Raw genomic sequence first — 19,596 nt, 5'->3', positions numbered from 1 at the left:
GGTCTCTTTGGCCAGAAGGGAGCTATCAGAATTATTCTTGCCTGATCCTCCTGTACTTTCCTCACCACTGCTGGAATCATCACTATTGGGGGAAACGCACAAGCCTTCCTGAACCTACACGGAATATGGAGAGCATCTACCACATAAGGATCTTCTGACGGGTCTAGGGAGCAGAATCTCTCAACCTTCCTGTTGGCCTTGCGGGCGAACAGAACTATGTCTTGTAAAGCCCATAGTTTGACAATTTGCTGAAAAACTGCCGGACTCAGGGCCCACTCCCCCTGGCTTAATGTATTGTGGCTCAGAAAGTCTGCTTTTGTATTCTCCACCCCCCTTATGTGTAGCGCACTGAGGGATGGGAGATTCTGTTCTGCCAGCTGTAGGATATTGTTTGCCACTACTATAAGGGAGCAAGACCTCGTGCCCCCCTGGTGGTTTATATATGCCACTGTTGTCCGGTTGTCTGACCTGACGTGAACGTGGTGACGTTGAACATGGGGGAGAAGGCCTAACAAGGCTCTCTCTACTGCCCAAAGCTCCTTTAGGTTGGATGATGCTCCCTTCTTGTGATCTGCCCAGAGCCCCTGAACCGAGTGATCCGCCAGGTGACCCCCCCCCCCAGCCGGAACCGTTTGCATCAGCTGTAATAAGGTCGACCGGTCTGGACAACTACATGCCCGAGGATAAGTTGTCTGTCTGTCCACCAAGATAGGGAGGATACAGTCTCTCAGGAAAGAACTAAATTTTCTTTCTAAATGTCTGTTTAAGGCTCTCTGTGCTGACAGGACCTCCCACTGCAGAAGTCTCATATGACCTTGGGCCAATGCGACTGCTGGGAGACAGGATGTCATGGATCCCAGGAGTGACATTGCTTCCCTCAAGGACATTACCGGAAACCTGATGGCCCTTGTTGCCAAACTGATTATCTGGCATATTCTCTCTTCTGTGAGAAAACAGGCCTGGAGCTCAGAATCCAGGGTTAGACCCAGAAAGACCTGAGCCCTTGAGGGGGATAAACTTGACTTCTGAAAATTTATCAGCCAACCTAGTTGCTGTAAAAGTGTCGTGATCTCGAACACCTGAGTGAAACAGTGACTCTCAGATTTCCCTACCACAAGAAAATCGTCTAGGTAGAGGACGATCACCACATTCCTGATCCGCAGAAAAGCTGTCACTCCTGCAATAAGCTTCGTGAATATCCTCGGAGCTACTGAGAGACAGAAAGGCAGGGCCGTGAAATGGAAGTGGCTCAGTTCTCCTCGTATAAACAAAGCCACCCTTAAGTACTTCTGGTAGACTGGATGGATAGGGACTTGGTAATAAGCGTCATTCAAATCGACTACTGCCATAAAGCAATTGAGGTGGTGGAGCTTTACTGCGGAGTTCACTGATTCGATCTTGAATGTCTGGTACTCCACTGGCTGGTTTAGGCTTCTGAAGTTGATAATGGTTCTTCAGGACCCATTTGTTTTTTTTATCAGAAAAAGGAGGGGGGGGGGGGGATAAAATACCCTTCCCTTTTGCATCTCCGGAACCTCGAGAAGAACTTGTTTTTCTGTTAAGTTTAAAGGGAACCTGTCACTAACAAGCTTTTTCATTAAAATCGGTGGTAGTATAATGATTTTATAACTTTATATATACTTAGATCCTAACTGCTCATTCAGTCATAGGGGTGTAATTCTCATATTCAGTCATGAGCTGGCGCAGCATTCAGCCACTGCTGGCGTCGCCCACGTATTTCAATTTTGCATCTAGATCGGAGGTGATTTTTTGAGGCCCTCACTCCAGCAACTACGATCTAGTCTCCTCAGCAGCGAAATGTCTAGATCGGAGGTGATTTTTTTGTGCTCCTCACTTTAGCCACTCTGATCTAGACGTTTCACTGCTGAGGAGACTAGGTCGGAGTTGCAGGAGTGAGGGCCTCAAAAAATCCCCTCCGATGTAGACAGTTCAGCACTGACACCACTAGATATGAGTTGATTGCAGGATCCTCATACTAACTGCTGTCTAGTCGCCTCTACTGGCTTTTTAATGCTTTTCTTATGCAACTGCTCATGTTTTTAATGGAGCAAACATCACAAGTCAAAAAGGATTTTTTTACACTGTTATATAATTTATGTATTTTTACACTTATATATTTTATGGATTTTGGCAAAAATTCTTTTTTTTCTTGATTAATGAAACTTACATATTTTATTGTTGCTTTATGTAATATAAAAAATTCCCCTTATCGGTGATTGTTAAGTTTTGCCAGAATGTGACTTTTCCTATTTGTCTACAGTCCTGTCCGCAGCACCGAAAGCTCAGTCACTGGCTTGTGGACATTCAGGAAAATTTGAATTCTAGCAAAACTTAACAATCAGAGCTATGTGTAATTTTTTATATTACAGAAAACATTAAAAAAAACTCACTTTATTTCAAATAAAAAAAATACACTAAGTGGAAGAGCTTTCTCCCTCTCACCCTTCATTAAAGGGGATATCCAGGACATTATGAAAAACAAGACGTGTGCCTAAGCACTAACAGGCAGGTAATTGCTACTTGACTGCCTGTTGTGCCCGACGGCGTTCTTCCCAGACACAGAGAAGTCACAAACCATTCCTGTCGGGGATTCAGTTGCTTCTGCTGACGAGGCTGAGAGTGATGTCTGACTCATTCTGATGGACAGCCTTCTCCACCCGTTAGACAGTGGGAATCCAACTGTCAATCAGAATGAGGTCGTCACAGTAGAGCGGAAAAGAAGCCTCCGCTCTGTCGACGTAACGTCAGCACAGGCAGCTGAACGACAAGAACGGATATCCCCTTTAATGAAGAGTGAGAGGGAGAAAGCTCGGCCACTTTGCGATTTTTTTTTTAATTAATAAAGTGAGATTTTTAAAATTATCGCTTTCCGTAATATAAAAAGTTTACACATAGCTCTGATTGTTCAGTTTTGATAGAATTCAAATTTTCCTATATGTCTCAGCCAGTAAAGGAGCGCACCCGACAGAATCATCAGCATGTACAGCACAAAAGTGGCATAAATTATAACAGTTTCCAGAGATATATACATACATACAGTACAGACCAAAAGTTTGGACACACCTTCTCATTTAAAGATTTTAAGGACTATGAAAATTATTGATTCACACTGAAGGCATCAAAACTATGAATTAATACATGTGGAATTATATACTTAAAAAAGTGTGAAACAACTGAAAATATGTCTTATATTCTAGGTTCTTCAAAGTAGCCACCTTTTGCTTTGATGACTGCTGTGCACACTCTTGGCATTCTCTTGATGAGCTTCAAGAGGTAGTCACCAGAAATGGTTTTCACTTCACAGATGTGCCCTATCAGGTTTAATAAGTGGGATTTCTTGCCTTCTAAATGGGGTTGGGACCATCAGTTGTGTTGTGCAGAAGTCTGGTGGATACACAGCTGATAGTCCTATTGAATAGACTGTTCGAATTTGTATTATGGCAAGAAAAAAGCAGCTAAGTAAAGAAAAACGAGTGGCCATCATTACTTTAAGAAATGAAGTCAGTCAGTCCGAAAAATTGGGAACGCTTTGAAAGTGTCCCCAAGTGCAGTTGCAAAAACCATCAAGCGCTACAAAGAAACTGGCTCACATGAGGACCGCACCAGGAAAGGAAGACCAAGAGTCACCTCTGCTTCTGAGGATAAGTTTATCCGAGTCACCAGCCTCAGAAATCGCAGGTTAACAGTAGCTCAGATTAGAGACCAGGTCAATGCCACACAGAGTTCTAGCAGCAGACACACCTTTCAACAACTGTTAAGAGGAGACTTTGTGCAGCAGGCCTTCATGGTAAAATAGCTGCTAGGAAAGCACTGCTAAGGACAGGCAACAAGCAGAAGAGACTTGTTTGGGCTAAAGAACACAAGGAATGGACATTAGTCCAGTGGAAATCTGTGCTTTGGTCTGATGAGTCCAAATTTGAGATCTTTGGTTCCAACTACCGTGTCTTTGTGCGACGCAGAAAAGGTGAACGGATGGACTCTACATGCCTGGTTCCCACCGTGAAGCATGGAGGAGGAGGTGTGATGGTGTGCGGGTGCTTTGCTGGTGACACTGTTGGGGATTTATTCAAAATTGAAGGCATACTGAACCAGCATGGCTACCACAGCATCTTGCAGCGGCATGCTATTCCATCCGGTTTGCATTTAGTTGGACCATCATTTATTTTTCAACAGGACAATGACCCCAAACACACCTCCAGGCTGTGTAAGGGCTATTTGACCAAGGAGGAGAGTGATGGGGTGCTACGCCAGATGATCTGGCCTCCACAGTCACCAGACCTGAACCCAATCGAGATGGTTTGGGGTGAGCTGGACCGCAGAGTGAAGGCAAAAGGGCCAACAAGTGCTAACCATCTCTTGGAACTCCTTCAAGATTGTTGGAAGACCATTTCCGGTGACTACCTCTTGAAGCTCACCAAGAGAATGCCAAGAGTGTGCAAAGCAGTCATCAAAGCAAAAGGTGGCTAATTTGAAGAACCTAGAATATAAGACATATTTTCAGTTGTTTCACACTTTTTTGTTAAGTATATAATTCCACATGTGTTAATTCATAGTTTTGATGCCTTCAGTGTGAATGTACAATTTTCAAAGTCATGAAAATACAGAAAAATCTTTAAATGAGAAGGTGTGTCCAAACTTTTGGTCTGTACTGTACATATATATACACACACACACACACACACATACATTATATACTAGCTATTGAGCCCGTTCTACGCCCGGGTGGCGAGCATTTTTATTGGTATATGCCCCCATCCCTATCCTGGTATGCATGGCGCTTCTCATCCCGGAGTGCGTGGCCACCCACCCCCCAAGCCCTGGTGTGCGTGGCCCCTCCCCCCTCATCCCCCAATCCCTGGTGTGCGTGGCCCCTCCCCCCTCATCCCCCAATCCCTGGTGTGCGTGGCCCCTCCCCCTCATCCCTGGTGTGCGTGGCCCCTCCCCCCTCATCCCCAATCCCTGGTGTGCGTGGCCCCTCCCCCCCTCATTCCCCAATCCCTGGTGTGCGTGGCCCCCCTCATCCCTTTCACGCTGCACACATACAAAAAAAAAAACAAAACAGTTATACTCACCTTTCCTCCCTGTGCTCCAGCGCTGCTGTGTCCTGTTCTGCCGGAGGAGAATTGTGGTGCCGGAGTACGCGCGTGCCAATACCGCGCTGTCCGGCGCCATTTTGCTGAAGACACACTGCAAATGTTGTTTTCAGTAAAATGGTGCTGGATAGCGCTATGTGCATGCGCCAATTCTGACGCCTACATTCCTGCCCTGGTCTCCAGTGAGAAGAGAGGCGCCGCGGCAACGCTCCTCCCGGTCAGGTAAGTATGGCACCGGAGATCGCGGTATGTATTCAGTGTCTACGCATACCGCGATCTCCGGCGCCATACACACTCCTCTTACTTGTAACGGCTCCATGCGTTCTTCTGTCTGGAGCCAGACTGCGCAGGTGTGTCGCGCTTGAGTAGTCTATAAAGGTTTCAGACAGAGAGAAGCTTGTAGCGTTATGTTATAGATATTGCCTAAAATACAAAGGAAGTGTGTTATCTTTAAGCTTTAGGCCTTTTAGAGATCTTCAACTTACTTAACTGTTCACAATTACAGTAATTTTGACCAGTGATGCCCAAACCTTAACATAGCAATGTAAACATGAAGGCATGATCCCAGACAGATTTATATATAAGAAAAAAAAAAAACATTCTAGTACTAATTTCTTAAAGGGAATCTGTCAGCCCCTGGGACTTATCTGACCTACTAATATGGGAATACAGGTGATGGGTATAGATTTACATTTCTACCTGTATGCCTCATACTAGAGGTGTAGTTGCTGTGAAATTACTTTGTATTCATATAGGTTTCTGATGCTTGCAGGCCTAGGGCCCGCAAGAAATTTCCGCCTACTGAGTTAATTACAATGCTTCCCCCCACCTCTGCACGTCACAGTGCCCTGTGACTTGCAGTTTAGCCGGCCAGATCCCGCGCCTGCGCACTTCTTACTCCCTTCTATGCTCATACAGGTGGGATCTTGTGAACAGGTGCTGGAGAGTCACTTTGACTTACGACGTACACAACACTAAGGTGCTCTCCCCACTTCCTCCCTGCATAGTCATCGTTAGGAACCATATGTATATGCATATGGTTCCTAACAATGCCAATGCAGGGAGGAAGTGGGTAGAGCACCTTAGTGTTGCTCACACGGGAGGTCACTAAAGGCAACTAGTGAATATGAATAGCGGTACCAGAGCGCCAATAACAGGGCAAAAATATTAAAAGGACTGATTTATTAATACACACAACGCGTTTCGGTGGACACAGCCACCTTCATCACCTGATGAAGGTGGCTGTGTCCACCGAAACGCATTGTGTGTATTAATAAATCAGTCCTTTTAATATTTTTGCCCTGTTATTGGCGCTCTGGTACCGCTATTCATATTCACTGATTGTCCCTTTCCCCCTGTTGGGGTGCGGTAGAGCTGCCTTTAATTTATTGTTCTTTCACCTGTGGGAGGAATTTAATTAGAATCACTACCCTGGTTTTCCAAGCTGCGCTGCCCTAACCCCTCCGGAGCGCTGCCGGGGGTGTTGGTGAAGCTGGGCGTCCATCTCGGCGTTACATGCAACTAACCTGACCACGTGATCCACCACCGAGAGATCAGGATCTGTGAACGCCGCTGGAAATAGATGACAGCCACCAACAGAGCGGAGCTTGTGGAGCTTTACACTGGGGTTGTGCAGAGGTGCACAACTTCATAAGGTTAGTAGCCATTCCCACACCCCTCCTACAATTGCAATACTGAGTCACTCACTGTGCCTTGTTCTCTCCTCTCTTTACACTAGAGGCAACTAGGTAGGTATAGATTTACATTTCTATCACCTGTATGCCCATATTAGTAGGTCCTAGAAGTCCCAGGGACTGACAGCTTCCCTTTATATGGTATTGCAGCATTAACGTTACAGAGTTTACATGTCCTTCCTTTGTTTGTGGCAGTCTAGAAGCATACCGATAGGTCAAATGGCTACCTATGACACTGGCCATGTGTACACAGAGGGCCCAATTCATCAAAACCAACAATCTTCATATTGGTCTTGATGAGGGGTATAGTGGAGTGTGAGGCTCCTGATTAATTAAGAGGCATGTCTCTTAATAAATCAGGAGCATCTGATGAGTTGTGTCTGCCTCCATGCTCCTTGCCACAATTCTTACTCCTATCCCTAATAAGATTTGTGGGGTAGCGAACACCGCCCTGTGCCACTCCAGCTCCATCCACTTTGTCAGAGCTCAGCAAAATGATGTGAAGTTTTAGTGGAACCAAAATGTATGACTTTTACAATAATTCTGGCATAAAAGCTTTGATGATTCAGCCCATTAGTCTTTTAGCTGAGTTTTTGGAGTGGAAACTGAGCAGCAACTCCAAGTGTTTGAAGAGGATTTAGAGAGCTCCTTCTTCAAAAACTTTGCTACACCCACTCAAATAGTGGCGATTCTTAAGCCAGAAACGTTACTCCAGTTCCCGACTATAGTAACATTTCTGACGAGGCGCACGTCACTGGTAAAATGCGCCAAATTCTTTAAATCGCATGCACCTCTTAATAAATTTGGCCCATCTCATTCTTGCAAGCCCCTCATTAAGACTAGCGTATGAAACTCCAGTTTTATTGACTTGGAGCACTACCTAAAATGTGGGCACTATACAAGCAAAGAAAAAGAATACTGGGTTACATTACCTGGAAAAAAGACCCTTTACGAAGGCTTTATGGTTTATTTGAGGATTTGGCATTACACCAGCATTTAGATACAAATAGTCAATATGTTTATACCTGCAGAAATAAAAAAACAAAACCATTTAAGACAATAAGTATGAATGTTTGAACTACAACTTACTAATGTATCAATATGATCTGCCATTCTCAGAAAATAATATATTTTACTATTTAATGAATATTGAGACTTAGATCTATTTATTGTTTTAGTTCTCATTCCCATGGAGCATTTGTACATTATCCTCGGCTTACCTGCTGAGATATTTTACAGTTTTAATCAGTCATAAAACCTTATCACACTGGCAAAAGTAGATGAATAAATGATGAGATGTACCAGAACAAAATAAGAACATTCTCATTCGTGTAAAATACAAAAATGCAGGACATATATTTTAATATATTTTATTTTGTAATATCATGAATTTAATTGTAGGCACAAAACGTGATGATGGGAATCTCCATCAGGAAACAGCAGCCTGCAGACAGCAGAAAGACAGGCCGTTATCGAATCACTGGTACCTCTTGGTGTTTATGATTTAATACCTCACTGTTCCCCTAAGGAAGCCACATCCTGTGGAGATGCCCGTAGGGGCCTCATTCCTGTATGAAACTTTTCCTATGAGCCAATGTACCTGGGTGACTGCACATTGCACTTTTTGCACAGGGTTACTGTTGACCTTTTAATATTCTGTGCATTATTTATGTATTATCTGTACATTTGCACATTTTTTCTTTATTATATATTATCTGACACCACTTTAGAAGAAGTGTCTATTCATACCCATTTTAAATATCCATTATATTTAGATGGTTCTATTGGTTTTCATGCTGGTCATATGGGTTGCATCCTAGTGCTAGTTTTTGGCCTAGGAAACAGGTTCTGGTGCAATGGTGCATTTTAAAATATTTTTGTATGTTTGTTACATAATAATTACTATGTTTTTCAGACCATAAGACACACCTCACCATAAGACACACCTCACCATAAGACACACCTCACCATAAGACACACCTCACCATAAGACACACCTCACCATAAGACACACCTCACCATAAGACACACCTCACCATAAGACACTCCCCAGGTTTAAACGGGAAATAATAGAAAAAACATTTTTATTATTAGTTAAAACTTCCCTGGTAGTATAAAGTGAAGAGGTCATTATCACTAATTTTAATGTACGAGGGTAGAAGAAGGAAGGAAGTCATAAATCTGTGTTAGGCCAGGTTCCCACGATGAGCTTTTGGTGCGTTTTTGATGTTGCAGAATTTTCTGCACCATTTTGAGCCTATTATTTAAATTAGATTAATTGCATTTTTGTGTGCTTTTTTAACATGCATTTTTACCTCTTGTTGGTGTGTCATGCTTTAAGTAAAGCTGCTTTGTTTTTGAAACTACTAGGTATTTGGCTTCGACAAAACTTTGATATACCTAGGTGTGGATTATATGCGTTTTTGATGCCCAGTCGTGGAAACGAACATGCGGTTTTTACTTTCGAATTACACACCTAATGCAAATTTATGGTGAAAATCCACACAGAAAAAGCAGGGTACCCACAAGAGAAATTGACACTTTGCCGATTTGAAAAACGCACTGCAGGTAAGTTTACGAGGCGTTAAAAAGAAGCATGGGTATGAGATTTCTATAAATCCCATCCACTTTGCTGGAACTGCAAGACGTTGCTTTTTTGAAGCAGCAACAATATGCAGCGTCATAAATGCACCAAAAGCTCATCATGGGAATGTAGCCTTAGTGTCTATTACACACACAGCTCCACTACATGTACATTTACAGACATTATGCACACACAGCTCTCCAATATGCACATTTGCGCGCACACACACACAAAGCTCCTTGACGTGTACAGTTACACACTATACATTACCACCTCTTGCAGTTCCTGATGGGACCTGAATGGAAGCTGCATGAGCGGAGCAGCTGAAGGACCTTCTACTCGATTAACTCAAGGACCTTTCAGGTCATCTGATCAGTCAAATGAGCTGATAGGTCCTTACGTTTTTCTGGTGGCAGCTCCCTTCAGCTTCAGGTCCTGGTGGCTTCCTCTCCTGCTCCGTACTGATCACATAGATCAGTGTGGGCAGGAGGAGAGAGGGCAGCTCTTTCTGTGATCAAGAAGGATGCTGTGTCAGCGTTCTCCATCACAGGAAGCTGCCTCCAGTCTAAGATATCTAAGGGGTAACATTTCTCCTTGTGGGGAGTGACATGTTAAGCATGTCACGGTGAGGAGACTTTTAAAGCCGCAATGCTCCTCTAGGAAATATGCAAATTGTCTCTTCAGAGAGGAAGAGGACCAGAACTCTAGTGCCACCTACAGGAGGAAGTAATCTTAAAAGTCAATAGTGACCCTTTAAGGAGCCTTATCACATGACTTAGGATATAAGCCAGAACTAGAAACTTAATTTGCAGACACTGTTTCCAGTCCAAGAGGCACACACTCTTTAGCAGGAGTTTTACTTGTCAAAAAGTGTGTTTTAAAATCCAAAAATATAGAAAATTGTTTAAATTCAGGTAGAGCAACCGACCTTTTGTGTGTGCCTTACTTTTTTAAATTAAATATATTGGTTTGTGTCACCATTTTGTTGAGATCCAGATTTTTTTTTATTTTTACATCGATGGCCCTGTATTAGGGATCACTTACAATTTTGCTTTGCATACAAGGTCTTGAACACTTTTTATATATTTTTTTTGCACAGATACAGTGACTGAACAAAATAATATTTCTAGAGCTTCACAGATGCGGTAGTGTTGAATGTTTCTTTCTTTTTTAAGTCTTTGATCCCAATTCATCAAAGCAGTTGCCAGAATTCTGATAACAATTGCTCCAAAAAGTCACAGAATTTTTATGCAACAGGGAGCAGCACAAAAATTGTGCGACTTGGCATTTTCATGCTAGTTTCAACCAGCTTTGCTCAAACGGGTGGAGTGGGGCACGATGAGCTGTGACGTGGCTTACACCAGAAATCTTACTCCAGTCATTACTGGAAAGAAATTTGTGATTAGGCACACACCACTTGTCAGACACTCCTGATTCATTAAGAGGTGTGCACCTCTTAATGAATCAGGAGTGCCTTATTCCAACACACCCCCACATCAAGACTGGCGTAATTAACACAGGCCTTGATGAATCTGAACCCTTATTTTTAATGGGGATAAAAATAGGTGATTCAAAATTAAGTTAATTATAAACATGTTTTTATACTTTTTACAGCTTCATACGAGTACCAACTTGGTAGCCACAAAGGCCTTCTGCAGGCAAAAGCAATGTGGTGGGCCCAATGGACTCCTGGAATAATGTGACACTAGGACCATTTGCTTTAAATACAGCTCTCAGAGAATGACAGCACCATTTAGGTGGTTAAGGCTAAGTGCCCACGATGCAGAAAAGCTGCAAATTTTTTCCGCTTCTCCCTGGCAGGAAAAATGTATGCGGATTTTACATGCGTTTTTCCCGCCAGGTAGAAGCGTTTGTCAAGCGTTTTTGCATGCATTTCTGCATGCGGGTTATCAAGCGCTTTCCAAGTGATTTTAGCATCACTTGGAAAGTGCTTGACAACTTGGTCACACTATATAAATCCACGTAACCGGGATGGATTTATATAGTGCGACCAAGTAATAGTTAAAAAAAAGAAAAAGAATAAGAATGGTGAAAAATAAAAAATAAAGATTATACTTACCTTCCGATGGCCCCAGGGTCTCCTTCTCAGCTCCGTCCGGTCTCCCCGGTGGTGTGAAGGACCTGCGATAAAGTCATTGAGTCATGTGACAGGTCACGCGACCGCCGACGACAGCGGTCGCGTAACCTGTCACATGACTCAATGACGTCATGTCAGGTCGTCACACCACCACGAGCCGCCCAACAACACCGCACGCATCGCTGAGGAGGCCGGGGGACATCGGAAGATAAGTATAACTTTTATTTTTTATTTTAAATTCTTTTTTTTACAGTTTCTATGGTACCCAGGTCTGGATGAGAGTCTCCTCTTCTCCAGGCCTGGGTACCATGCGCACAGTGAATCGCTTCATATCTGCGTGTGCACATGTAGTGATGAGGCTATGAAGCATTTCAATGCAAGTCAATGGCGGCAATTACGCTGCGTGTTCGCAAAATTAATGGACATGCTGCGTACTTTTCCGCAATGATAATCAGCAGCGGAAATTTCTGCAGCAGGTGCACAGCACATGCGGATTGTCTTTAGGGACCATGGGGTACGTATTACCAAGCGGTTTTTAAGCGTTTTCGCTGTGGAAATTCCGCTGCAAAAACGCTTGAAGAACGCATAGTGGGCACACAACCTAACTGCCATTAGAGGCAAAAACTAGCTTTGTAATACATCAGGCATCTGCTCAAGTGTGGTGCGGGCTCAGAACCCAACTTGTACCATAAAGTGGTTGTCAGGAAGGGGGTAAAGATGAGAATAAATGTAATATGCACATCACAAATTGCTCCTATTAGGAAAGAACTTGCCCTATCTTTCATACACATCCATGCATTTTATACTTGCCTTTCTTTAAGTATCTTTGCTCCTTTTAACACTGACTTTATGCTACCAAAATCGACTTGCACGATGCTGACATCAGCTGACGAGTGAGAAGATAGAAGAACAGAACGTGCAACTTCTGCTCTCTGCATATTTCGGCAGGCCAAGCACAAGAGGATCTGGTCATCTTGAGAAAGAAGCCGCTCACACAGGGACAAACCAATGCCACTGAAATACAGAACACAAAATATATGATACTGTGCCAGGAAAAACACTTTCCTCAAAGGGGTAGAAAACATACTGGTTATTTCATTATCCATCAACACGACTATAGATACAGTGATACTCTGTAGTATGATGACATTATGAGGCCGCTGGCATGGGACAAGATCCGGTGATGAGAACTTTGCATTCGTACTGATATGTTTCAGGGCCATAGATTGTGAGCTCACGTGATAACACTTCATACTGCGCATACTATGTACATACCACACAGTGATGTGCTGGCCACATGAACTCAACATCTATCAGCCAATGATGCACACACATTCTCGCATCTGCACAACATGTGAACAGAAGTCTAAAGGGCCCCTCATTCCTGGGCTTTACTATGAAGCTCTATGGCATCTTATTTGTTCCACTGTACATGCTTCCTGCTGATCTCGCATGCGTTCTGACAGGTATCTATCTGCACCTAACGCTGCTGAACAAGTCACTGCACACTGAAGACTTGATGTGGATTACTTTCCTTATCACATTAGCACCGTTTCTGTCAGTTTAGGTCTGAAAAAGAAAGCAAAGCTTCATTGCAGTCACTAGTTTTTCTTGATTTAAAAGTAGCAAATTCCCCTGAGTCACTCAATAGGGTAAAACCCATGACAGTAAAAACCTTGAACATAAGATGACATTTATCAAGACATTTCTGACTGCTCCAAGCAATGTTCAAGAGGTCATCTGAATGTTGGTTTAGGCTATGTGCCCACGATGCAGAAATGCTCAGGATTTTTTCCTGAGCGTTTCTGCATCTCCCTGGCAGAAAAAAAACGCATGCCGATTGTACATGCCAGGGACATGCGGAAATGAAGCGTTTATCACTGACATTTCCGCATGTGGATTGACAAGCTCTTTCCAAGCGATTAGCATCACTTGGAAAGTGCTTGTGACAACTAGGTCACACTATATAAATCCATGCAACCGGCATGGATTTATATAGTGTGACCCGAGAGAGTGGTAAAAATAAAAAAAATACATCTATACTTACCCTCCGATGGCCCTCGGTGTCCTGCTTTACACTCCGTTCTCCCTTGCCGACAGTGGTAGATTGAAAGACCTGCTGACGTCAGCGTCGCGTGACCCGTCACATGACTCTGATGTCAGCGCAGGTCCTTCAATCCACTGCAAAGTGCCGGGAAGCAAGTAGGAGCGCAGCACGGGCCGACAGAAGGTAAGTATACAATTTTTATTTTATTCTTTTTTTTACAGAGTTTTTAATGGTACCTGGGTGTGGATGAGACTCTCCTCTCTTCTACACCCGGGTACCATCCGCACATTAGAACGCTTGGATTATGCATCTACATATACAGTGATGCGTAATCCATGCGGTCTAATGCAAGTCAATGGTGGTGAAGACGCAGCACTTCCGCAAAATAATTGGTAGTGCTGCGTTTTTTTCCGCAATGACAATCCACAGCGGAAATGTCCACAGCATGTGCACAACACATGCGGATTATCATTGGGGAACATTGCTGCCCTTCTACCATGCGTTTTTAATGCGTTTCTGCAGCTGCAGAAACGCATTAAAAACGCATCGTGGGCACACAGCCTTAGGGTATGTGCCCACGTAGCGTTTTACAAGCGTATTTGATGCGGAAATTCCGAAGCGGAAACGCTTGTAAAACGCTTGTCAATCCGCACCCCATGGTCCCCAATGAGAATCCGCAAGTTCAATGCCCATGCTGCGGATTTTTCCGCACCGTTTTTGATGCGCACAGAAATCCGCAGCATGTCAATTAATTTTGCGTTTCCGCAAGCAGAATTGCCTTTGCAATGCAATAAAAAACGCAAGGCAATTCCGCATGTGCAAAACGCTCGAAATACGCGCGAAAAACGCATGTGAAATTCCGCATGCGTTTTTCTGGGAAAGGACATGCAGAAATGAAGCGCAAATTTTCCGCTTCATTTCCACAACGTGGGCACATAGCCTTACAATCTATTTTTTTTTTTAGCACAAGTTTTATTTAGAATTCTAAACATACAAGCGCAAAGAAATATTAACTGTATACATTATAAATATTCTGCTGTGCAGAAATAAATGGTTTGCAAAACATTAAGTAACTACATGTCTATAAGTCAGATCCAACAAGTACTTGCAGACATGACTGGCTCCAGAGCAGTCACAGGCAGTGAACAGAAAGATAATGGAAATGGCACCGGAGAACTGCGCAGGTTCCACCTGCAGCGCCATTATATTGAGGTCCTGCACACCGGCTCCCACTGAGCAAACCATGATGGCGACGGCGGCACGTGAGATGGGGGGCAGAAAAAGATTAGAGGACCCTGCTCCCACATACCGCCCTGAAGCACACAAGATGTCATCTTCTGAAAACTTCATATGGTATTAAACAACCACTCAGCAGATCCCTTCACATCAGCATCACATTAATCAGCATCACAGCGCCTTTATAGCCATGCCGTTAGCTTATAGAGCTAAATCCTGATGACATTATTCCTTTAAGGCCAAGTGCACACGTTCAGTATTTGGTCAGTAATTTGCAACAGTATTTATAAGTCAAAACCAGGAGAGGAACAATCAAAGGAAAATTATTAGAGAAACGTGCACTAATACATTTTTCACCCACTCCTGGTTTTGGCTTACAAATAATGGTGCTAAATAATGACCAAATACTGAATGTGTCCTAACGTTTTCTGTACAGTCCAATGATGCCGGCTGCACTGGCCCGAATCACTATGGTCACAGGGGAGGCTGAGGGACCACAAAAAAGATGTACGCAGCCTCCCCTCGGACACGCACCCCGCAGCCCCCTCCCCTCGGACACGCAGCCCCCTCCCCTCGGACACGCAGCCCGCAGCCCCCTCCCCTCGGACACGCACCCCGCAGCCCCCTCCCCTCAGACACGCACCCCGCAGCCCCCTCCCCTCAGACACGCACCCCGCAGCCCCCTCCCCTCAGACACGCAGCCCCCTCCCCTCGGACACGCACCCCGCAGCCCCCTCCCCTCAGACACGCAGCCCCCTCCCCTCAGACACGCACCCCGCAGCCCCCTCCCCTCGGACACGCACCCCGCAGCCCCCCTCCCCTCGGACACGCACCCCGCTCCCCCCCTCCCCTCGGACACGCACCCCGCTCCCCTCGGACACGCACCCCGCAGCCCACTCCCCTCGGACACGCACCCCGCAGCCCACTCCCCTCGGACACGCACCCCTCAGCCCCCTCCTCTCGGACACGCACCCCGCAGCCCACTCCCCTCGGACACGCACCCCTCAGCCCCCTCCTCTCGGACACGCACCCCGCAGCCCACTCCCCTCGGACACGCACCCCGCAGCCCCCCTCCCCTCGGACACGCACCCCGCAGCCCCCCTCCCCTCGGACACGCACCCCGCAGCCCCCCTCCCCTCGGACACGCACCCCGCAGCCCCCCTCCCCTCGGACACGCACCCCACTCCCCTCGGACACGCACCCCGCAGCCCACTCCCCTCGGACACGCACCCCTCAGCCCCCTCCTCTCGGACACGCACCCCTCAGCCCCCTCCTCTCGGACACGCACCCCTCAGCCCCCTCCTCTCGGACACGCACCCCTCAGCCCACTCCCCTCGGACACGCACCCCGCAGCCCCCTCCCCTCGGACGCGCACCCCGCAGCCCCCCTCCCCTCGGACACGCACCCCGCAGCCCCCCTCCCCTCGGACACGCACCCCGCAGCCCCCTCCCCTCGGACACGCACCCCGCAGCCCCCCTCCCCTCGGACACGCACCCCGCAGCCCCCCTCCCCTCGGACACGCACCCCGCAGCCCCCCTCCCCTCGGACACGCACCCCGCTCCCCTCGGACACGCACCCCGCAGCCCACTCCCCTCGGACACGCACCCCGCAGCCCACTCCCCTCGGACACGCACCCCTCAGCCCCCTCCTCTCGGACACGCACCCCGCAGCCCACTCCCCTCGGACACGCACCCCTCAGCCCCCTCCTCTCGGACACGCACCCCGCAGCCCCCTCCCCTCGGACACGCACCCCTCAGCCCCCTCCTCTCGGACACGCACCCCGCAGCCCCCTCCCCTCGGACACGCACCCCTCAGCCCCCTCCTCTCGGACACGCACCCCGCAGCCCACTCCCCTCGGACACGCACCCCGCAGCCCCCTCCTCTCGGACACGCACCCCGCAGCCCCCTCCTCTCGGACACGCACCCCGCAGCCCCCTCCTCTCGGACACGCACCCCGCACCCTCCGCTCACCTGTTGGCTCCAGTGACTACAACAACCTTCCTCATTCCTACGCTTCCTCGTACTGTCAAGAATGGACACTACACAGGCTGCAGTGGGCGGGCCTGGTCGGCACATGGGCGGAGTCAGCAGCACAGCTCCGCCCTACAGGGAGGACAACAGAATAGCGAACACGGCCGGAGCGCACGTGTGAGGAGAGAATCGCGAGATGGGCGGAGCTAACGATAGCATCAGCCAATGAGAAGCGCTGTACGATGGTCAGGCGTCAGCCCACTCTCACAGGTGACACTTTTCGAGTATATAATTGTTGATGCTGCGCCTGGTGGGAAGTCGTGAGTGGTGTGTGGGTGTTATGTTCTGCATAGGAATGTGGAAATGGCGAGTAATGAGTCTGACAGGCGAGAAGCAAAAAGAACAGTTTGTCCGTTAGTCACACATGACGTGTCCAGGAGAGAGGATCTGTTCTCGCTGTAACAGCTAGCCAGAGCTCGGCGCATGCGTGCTGTTGTGGCTGTGGCTAACTCCTAGTGGGCTACTAGCCCCGGCCCCTCTGTCCGCTGGGACTCGGCAAATGTGTGGAGTTCGCTATTTGCCAATGGGCAGGGGGAGCGGGCCCTTCGGTCCACTAGTATTTAGCCGGCGCTAGGTAAGGAAGCTAGAGCCACATCCTAGTGGGAACAGGTACCTACAGGACAGAGGGACCAGGTCTGTTAGCCCAGTAGGACTGAGCCACAGTCCCATATAAGTCCTATAGGGAAAAAGGAGCGGGTCTCTATGTGTTACTACTGAATATAGTGGGATAAAAGGGCGGGTCCTTCTCATACCACACACTTGCCCCTAATAGAATAAAGCAGCGGGTCCCTATGAGTTTTTTAATACTGGATCAAGTGGGATAAAGCAGCGGGTCCCTATGAGTGTGTTAATACTGGATCTAGTGGGATAAAGCAGCAGGTCCCTGAGACTGTTAATTCTGGATCTAGTGGGATAAAGCAGCGGGTCCCTATGAGCTTTGTTAATATTGGATCTAGTAGGATAAAGGAGTGGATCCCTATCACTGTGTTAATATTGGATCTAGTGGGATAAAGCAGCGGGTCCCTATGAGTTTTTTAATATTGGATCTGGTAGGATAAAGGAGCGGGTCCCTATCAGTCTGTTAATAATGGATCTAGTGGGATAAAGCAGCGAGTCCCTATGAGTTTTTTATATTGGATCTAGTGGGATAAAGCAGCGGGTCCCTATGAGTTTTTTAATATTGGATCTAGTAGGATAAAGGAGCGGGTCTCTATCAGTCTGTTAAAACTGGATCTAGTGGGATAAAGAAGCGAGTCCCTATGAGTTTTTTATATTGGATCTAGTGGGATAAAGCAGCGGGTCCCTATGAGTGTGTTAATACTGCATCTACTGGGATAAAGCAGCGGGTCCTTATGAGTTTGTTAATACTAGATCTAGTGGGATAAAGCAGCGGGTCCCTATGAGTCTGTTAATACTGGATCTAGTGGAATGAAGAAGCTGGTCACTATGAGTTTATTAATATTGGATCTAGTGGGATAAAGCAGCGGGTCCCTATGAGTTTTTTTTATATTGGATCTAGTGGGATAAAGCAGCGGGTCCCTATCAGTCTGTTAATAATGGATCTAGTGGGATAAAGCAGCGAGTCCCTATGAGTTTTTTTATATTGGATCTAGTGGGATAAAGCAGCGGGTCCCTATGAGTTTTTTAATATTGGATCTAGTAGGATAAAGGAGCGGGTCCCTATCAGTCTGTTAATACTGGATCTAGTGGAATAAAGCAGCGAGTCCCTATGAGTTTTTTATATTGGATCTAGTGGGATGAAGCAGCGGGTCCCTATGAGTGTGTTAATACTGGATCTAGTGGGATAAAGCAGCTGGTCCCTATGAGACTGTTAATTCTGGATCTAGTGGGATAAAGCAGCGGGTCCCTATGAGTTTGTTAATATTGGATCTAGTAGGATAAAGGAGTGGATCCCTATCACTGTGTTAATACTGGATCTAGTGGGATAAAGCAGCGGGTCCCTATGAGTTTTTTAATATTGGATCTAGTAGGATAAAGGAGCGGGTCCCTATCAGTCTGTTAATACTGGATCTAGTGGGATAAAGCAGCGAGTCCCTATGAGTTTTTTATATTGGATCTAGTGGGATAAAGCAGCGGGTCCCTATGAGTGTGTTAATACTGCATCTACTGGGATAAAGCAGCGGGTCCCTATGAGTTTTTTAATATTGGATCTAGTAGGATAGAGCAGCCGGTCCCTATGAGTTTTTTAATATTGGATCTAGTGGGATAAAGCAGCAGGTCCCTATGAGTTTTTTATATTGGATCTAGTGGGATAAAGCAGCGGGTCCCTATGAGTGTGTTAATACTGCATCTACTGGGATAAAGCAGCGGGTCCCTATGAGTTTGTTAATACTAGAACTAGTGGGATAAAGCAGCGGGTCCCTATGAGTCTGTTAATACAGGATCTAGTGGGATAAAGCTGCAGGTCCCTATGAGTTTGTTAATACTAGAACTAGTGGGATAAATCAGCGGGTCCTTATGAGTTTGTTAATACTAGATCTAGTGGAATAAAGAAGCTGGTCACTATGAGTTTATTAATATTGGATCTAGTGGGACAAAGCAGCGAGTCCCTATGAGTTTTTTTATATTGGATCTAGTGGGATAAAGCAGCGGGTCCCTATGAGTGTGTTAATACTGCATCTACTGGGATAAAGCAGCGGGTCCCTATGAGTGTGTTAATACTGGATCTAGTGGGATAAAGCAGCGGGTCCCTATGAGTGTGTTAATACTAGATCTAGTGGGATAAAGCAGCGGGTCCTTATGAGTTTGTTAATACTAGATCTAGTGGGATA

General features: G+C 46.3%; 1 protein-coding gene across 3 annotated transcripts in view; it reads right to left on the bottom strand.

Annotated features, from left to right (window-relative positions):
• The window catches only part of HSD17B7 (hydroxysteroid 17-beta dehydrogenase 7), a 116,037-nt gene extending 99,140 nt beyond the window's left edge, over positions 1-16,897 (bottom strand). For all 3 annotated transcript variants that reach the window (XM_073643026.1, XM_073643027.1, XM_073643028.1), the window contains exons 1-3: positions 16,745-16,897; positions 12,301-12,504; positions 7,741-7,833 (exon numbers count right to left, since the gene is read on the bottom strand). In XM_073643026.1, the coding sequence (XP_073499127.1) occupies positions 7,741-7,833; positions 12,301-12,504; positions 16,745-16,779 (332 nt within the window). In that variant the 5' untranslated portion in view covers positions 16,780-16,897. The remainder of the gene's footprint in view (positions 1-7,740; positions 7,834-12,300; positions 12,505-16,744) is intronic.
• Between the last annotated feature and the right edge of the window lie 2,699 nt (positions 16,898-19,596).

The sequence above is a fragment of the Phyllobates terribilis genome, unplaced genomic scaffold, assembly GCF_046119375.1.
Source record: "Phyllobates terribilis strain yellow unplaced genomic scaffold, ASM4611937v1 Scaffold_8__6_contigs__length_399053987, whole genome shotgun sequence".
Lineage (NCBI taxonomy): Eukaryota > Metazoa > Chordata > Amphibia > Anura > Dendrobatidae > Phyllobates > Phyllobates terribilis.
This window is presented reverse-complemented; position numbering and strand designations above follow the sequence as displayed.